This window comes from Lactuca serriola, chromosome 8 (genome assembly GCF_051521515.1).
Source record: "Lactuca serriola cultivar US96UC23 chromosome 8, Lser_US96UC23_V15, whole genome shotgun sequence".
NCBI lineage: Eukaryota > Viridiplantae > Streptophyta > Magnoliopsida > Asterales > Asteraceae > Lactuca > Lactuca serriola.
In genome coordinates, this window is record NC_136415.1 from 100323734 (window position 1) to 100330521 (window position 6788).

The following is a 6788-nucleotide window of genomic DNA, read 5'->3' on the forward strand; positions in this document are numbered from 1 at the left end:
GCTTCAAGGCAGTCGAAGTCTTATGAGGCGAACAATCCCACTCATGATTTAGAGTTAAGGGCGGTGGTGTTTAACTATAAGGTAAGTAAATAGTCTATAAATCGATCCATCGACAATCTATATTTTTACCATAATAATCAGATTTAATGATAATATTATATATATATATATATATATATATATATATATATATATATATATATATATATATATTCTTTGCAAAAATGGTCCCTCAAATGCGAAAAGACGAATTTTCCCTCAAATGGGGGGGGGGGGGGGGGGGGTATGAGGGGGTTAATAGCACCAAACTAACGGATGTTAGATCGTATGACTTTTCCCACGTACAAACATAGTTAAAAGGACGGACAACCCAAATATATTGTGGTTTTGACATTTTTCCTAAAAAAATGCATAACATAGAGATCATTTTTGCATTTTTGTCAAAAATCTTTTATTAATCACATTAACATACAACATATTATCTACACACAAGGATATAGCTTATGAACCAACAAAAATGGTTGCTACAACACCAACTTGTAATTGCCATCAATCAAGAACCGTTACATACATTATAAGTCTTAGCTTATATTTTCAACAAAAAAAAATCTAGAAAGAGTTTCAATGTAAAAGAAAGAACATAAGTAATAAAAATGCTTTCGTCATCTTTCAAAGCATGAAGTCAACCGTCTGGAGCGAAACAGGTGAACTTTCATCATCTTTTATAGCCATTAAATAACTAAAATCTCCATCAAAAGAAGCTTTCAAGAAAGTAACCACAACCCCTCCAACAAACATCCTCATAGGATCCCTAGTCTTCCCACTCTTACACATGCAGTAAGTAGCGACCCCTGTTGGCCCTGTCGTCTGAGTATCAAGCACGTCAAGATGCCCATAATCTTTCACAACAAAATAACAAGCCGGTTTACGACATTCATTGTAAAAGTTCTTATGGTTTACCCCTTCTGGTGCGCAAGGTCTGAACGGCCAGATCGGGATTATCGGGAATTCACCAAGACCTGAACCAATAACCATCACTGGTATTTCAAGATCAAACGAATGTGGAACATAAGTGAGCACCTTTGGTTGAGTTTGCTTCCATTTCTCCAATCCATCAACAGGATCGATTCCAATCAATGCAGAAAATTTCAAATTTAACTTCGTGTTAAGTCGATTTAGAGCAAGGGCAAATGCGGCTTTTCCTCCACGACTATGGCCAGCCAGTCCTATCTTCGTTAGGTTTGCTTTTACTTGAGACGGAAGGACCTTTTGAAGTCCCTCAGGTAGCCAGTTGGTTATTTCAGCTGCAGACTCGACGTCTACATCCGCATCAAATCCTATAAGTATTCCTTCATATAACTGTTGCAGGGAGAAAACAATAATAGCTTATGTTTTGGGAATAAGCAATAAACACCTTTTTTTTTCCTATCCAAACACCCTCTAAACGTAGCACCAAATTTTTTACAGTAATTGATCCAGATTACTAAGTATCAAGTAACTTATTTTAGGGATGAGAAATAAAATACTTTTTTTTTGTGTCTACTATCTTTCTGTCTATTTAAGATTATATGTAAAGGCTACAAAAATAAAGATAAATTAATTAATTTCATAAAAGTTTTTAAAAAAGGTCAATGGAAATGATAATAGTATTTTGTTTGATAAAGTTTAAAAAAAAGATAAGTATATTTTAAAAATTAACTACTATTTACATAAGAGCCGTGGAAGAAAGGGCAAAGTGGGAAGCTACATAGCAATATAAACTCAATTTATTTGGGGCCATTTTTTGTAATGTTTTATATATATATATATATATATATATATATATATATATATATATATATATATATATATATATATATATATATATATATATATATATATATATAAATAATAATAATAATAATAATAACGATAATGATTTTTTTTTCTCACTCGTCCAAAACAATGGAGGATATTTAAATCCTTAAGACACGTCCTGACTATTTATTTGACATTTATCACCACGTATTAGCATTTGAGCAAATAATTGTTTTACACTATACTAGTTTATAACCCGTGGGAACCACGGTTATAAAATTAATTAAACTTTTATAGTAAAAACTTCAAATTATTAATCAATTATTTTAAATAAATTATTAATTAAAAGATGTTTTTATTAGTTATATGAAATTATAACCGTCGATTCAAATAAATATGTAAAATTAATTTTTAATATATATTAGACATTTTTTATTTGTTAATTAATGAAAACAATAATATAAAATTTAAATTTAAAATTTAAAATAGAAAATAAATACATTGACAAATAGCATCACATTAATGATGATGTCTAATAAATTTAAAATAGAGAACTAATAGATTGACAAGTGGCAACACATTAATTAAAAGTTATAATATGATGACATATGACAAAAGAACTACTCTTTTATTAGTTTAGAGATTTTTATTGTTGTTTAACATGTATTGAACGGTTAGTATGTTTTTGATGTTTTGTTCATCTATTCTGTCACTCTTTAATTATGTTTCATTATCTCTTTAATATAATGATAGATGTCCTTCTTTAACTATGTTTCATTATCTCTTTAATATAATGTAGGTTTAGATATTTGTTACTTATTTACTAACTAATTATTTATATCAAATAGTCAAGGACATTTCATATAAAAGTATTATTTTTTATAACGATTATATAACATTTGCAAATTTAGTTATTTTTATAACTATAATATAATAATTTTTTTCGTTTTTATAACAAAATAAAAACTGACATCCTTGTATTTATATGTTCATTTGTTGTGGCATTCATTGTCTCTAAATTAGTACATTTAAAAATGATTTTTGTTAAAAAATGAGAAATAGATATAAATAAATTAGTTAAATTTTCAAACAAAACTATTATAACCAGTTAACCAGTAACATGAAGATTTATTTAGAGTTTAAATTAATAAAATGTATGTTTTAAACTTTCTCAAAATTTTAGTAAAAAGTAATAAATTTTGTTTTTTTTATTTATTAATTTTGCAAGTGGCAATTACAACATTCATTTTGTTTCGTGTGTAAAAATGATAAAATTGTTAAATATCCGTTGTTTTGTGATTATTCCTTTATTTTTTTTATAATTTTCAATTAGTGTTCTTTTCCAAAAAGAAAATGTATACTATTATAAAGTACAAAATAAGAAAAGAATAAACCTGGGGAACGAGGACGATGAAACCATGAGAAGCGATGTGACAACTGAGCTGGGAATAAAAATCTCTATCGAGAAGAAAACCATGTAGTAAAATCAGTACTGGGAATTCTCCTTCTTCTAATGGTGTAACTATCGTCAAAGGCTTTCGGGTGACTTCATTATTTATTTCTATAGGCTTTGGATGAAACTTTCCACAAGAGAACACGTTTATTTCAACTGGAAATGAAGAATGAGCCATCGTTTAACTGATTGATCAAGTTTTGAGTTTTTATTTTTCTTTGTTGGGATATTTATATATGATTAATTTGTAGTTTGGTCCCTATGGTTAATACCAATTTGAACTTTTAATCTAATGTTCAAATTTTTGACATTACTCATCCCTATGGTTTATAAAAGTTGCACCAATGGTCCTTGAGGTTGTTATCGTGAATGGGTTTCCATTAAATGAACGCAAAATTACCATATTGCGTTCAAAAAAAAAAAAAAAAAAAAAAAAAAAAACCCTACAAACTGAAGGGGATAAATTGGTTATGTTCTTATTGTTAGTTATTTATTAATAACTAAAACATAAAACATGGATGTTAAATTTTAGATTTTGTTCTTATATCTAATTAAAATAAATAAACAATATGATATTATATAGTTGTTTTTATTGTGATTTGGGATCTCAATAATATGGTTGATTTCTAGTTCATTTTAAGAACTCTCCATAACCCCTTAGCAAAAGACCTACGAAATTATCAATGTATTTTCATATCTAATCTTCTCAGCATCATATTTATGCATAGATGGATACATACCTTAATGGAAGGGATATATAAGATCTTGAAAAAAATAAAAAACTCAACCCACAATGATAAGTATCTAATAAACTCGATCTATCAATAATATTATATTTTTACCATAATAATTTTGAATTTAAATGATAACAATATATATACATTTATGAAGCAGTTCCAAAATTATTTAACAATCTTCCAGAGGACCACGAATAGATAAGTATACATATAAATGTATTAGCTTTTTAATGTATGTTATTATGACATTATACCCTTAAACAATATCGTCAATTAATCATAATAGTATTGAACTACCACAACCTTTGTTACAATTTACGTAACTAAACATATCAATGGTCACATATACCTATATAACTAACAACATAATGTGTGTGTGTTTTTCTTTTATAAACCAAAGTAGATTTCCTACAAGATCCTTGTTAGCTTGAAGTGAGACAAAATTTCAAATAAATATAAATAGTAATAGAATAAACTGAAATCCACACATACATAATTGTTCATAAAAAAACATAAATCATTAAAAAAAACTCTCATTAAAACAAAATATAACACCAACATGTATAGTATGTTTATAAAAGAGCTAGAAATATAACACTTTCTGTCCCATTAATACCCTTATTTTTTTGTTGTGTCCTCCAACTTTAGCATTTTCAAAGTGTACCCAAAAATCTCTTAACATTTGTAGTCCTAAAATATAGTGAATATATAAAATAAAAAATTTAAATTATGTATATCTTTATATAAATAAAAGGGGAAAAATTGTAACATTCACATACCACAATTGGAAAGGTCCCATTTATACAAAATAACACACCTACCACTCAACAAAAAGTCACTATCGAAATTAAGGAATTTCATACGTTGTAAATGTGCGAATTCTCAGAGCCAAAAGCTCACGAATTACCGACTTCCCAGAATGTGCAAATTTGAGAGCCGTGCATTCCGCCGAGCCACATTCAAACCCAACCCGGGTCCATCGAACAAAAGACCAACCTGAGTATATAATCAAAATTAGGTGTATGTATTATATTGGTTTATTTAAAAAAAATTAAATATGAAATTTTAATAATTTGAAAATTTTGATTTTATAAGAAAAATAAGAAATTTTTTGAATTATTAAAATTAATGAGACTTTAATGTATTGAATACATTACATATATAAACATTTTCTAATAAATATTTTACATATATATTACCTTACATATTAAATGTGAAATTTTAATTTAATAAAATGAAAAATACAATGAAATGACAAGTGGAAAATAGGAAATTTAAAAATTTTAGAAAATGACATGTGTCCAAATAAAAGAGAAGATGACATGTTGCAAAAAAACCTTCATTTATTAGAATAGATTAGGTTAAAAGTTAAAACCAATGTACTACACATACAGGTGTGTACGCGAAAATCACAAAAATTTATAATAACTTAAAATAATGTGGAAGACAACAGCTATACGCTGTGTACAAACTTAAAATAGGAAACATATTTGTTTTCTAATTATTTATAAGTGCGACAAAAGTCGTCGATAAAAGTTAGATTTGTCTCCATTAAAGACAATAACAATATCACGTCGTTGGTATTACCTTGTCGTTATTTCTTAAAATGTCGCCGCTAAAAATATTTATTGTCCTCAATAACTCTGTCGTCTGTAATACAAATGTCGTTGGTAATATATATATATATATATATATATATATATATATATATATATATATATATATATATATATATATATATATATAAATCAATACTTTTCCGGTGCAAAAAGAAAACTGATACGTAACGTCATTAGATGCAGAAAATAATTACATAAAGATATCGAATTAGGTAGCAAAGTGTTATAATTTCATATAAAAATACCAAAATAAACAAAAAAATGTTATAATTCCAACAAGTACCAAAGTGTCACAACAAGTCTAACATAAAAAAACACAAACTAATTATCCGACAAACCATCATCTCCGTTCCCCTTATTTCCTCCTTGATCATCATTTTGTGGTTTCTCCGATTAAAAAAATGCATAAACTCCTGCCTACACGCGAGGTCATTGATCATTGGACGGAGATTTTCCAACTAAATAATAAATAACAACATATATAAACTTATAAGTTAAACTATCAAACATAAACAAAAACTACCAAAGTACATTGTTATTTTTTCACTAAATACAAGAAATACCAAAATTACATTACTATTTCTTGAACTTAGGACATAAACACAATTACTAAATCAACATGCATTTATTGATGCCAAAGTACATTGCTAGTTTTAAACTGATGATAGAAAAACCAAAGTACATTGCTATTTCTTGCACTTGAACAAAAACATGATTACCAAATCAACATGCATTTATTTATCATTATATAGATATATGAGACTTTGAAATTAAATAGTCTTGTTTTACAAGAAATGGTAGCTTACTTTCTACTTATTTTGTGCTAAAGAACATTAAATACAATAATTACCAAACTACATTGCTATTTCTTACACTTGGGATAAAAACACAACTACATATACAATTACCAAATCAACATCCATTTATTGGTACCAAAGTACATTGTTATTTCTTGCACTTGAGATAAAAAAATCAAATTACATTGTTATTTCCTGCACTTAGGACAAAAAACCAATTACCAAAGTTTTTAGCAAATAATCACCACAAACCAAAATTACCAAATTGACATGCATTTATTGATCATTATATGAGAATTTGAAATTAAATAGTCTTGTTTTACCATGGATGGTTGTGACTGTGGTGGTGGATGTGATGGTTGTGCAATCGACTGGATAGCAAAAG

At 27.4% G+C, this 6788-nt stretch overlaps 1 protein-coding gene across 1 annotated transcript; it reads right to left on the reverse strand.

The window, feature by feature from the left end:
• Window positions 1–521: 521 nt before the first annotated feature.
• LOC145070784 (chlorophyllase-2-like) lies at window positions 522–3446 on the reverse strand. The gene is made up of 2 exons (XM_079017744.1): window positions 3192–3446; window positions 522–1359 (listed from the first exon to the last, which is right to left on the reverse strand). Exons 1-2 carry the CDS (start codon window positions 3426–3428, stop codon window positions 670–672), a joined length of 927 nt encoding a protein of 308 aa, XP_078873870.1. The 5' UTR covers window positions 3429–3446; the 3' UTR covers window positions 522–669.
• Window positions 3447–6788: the final 3342 nt, after the last annotated feature.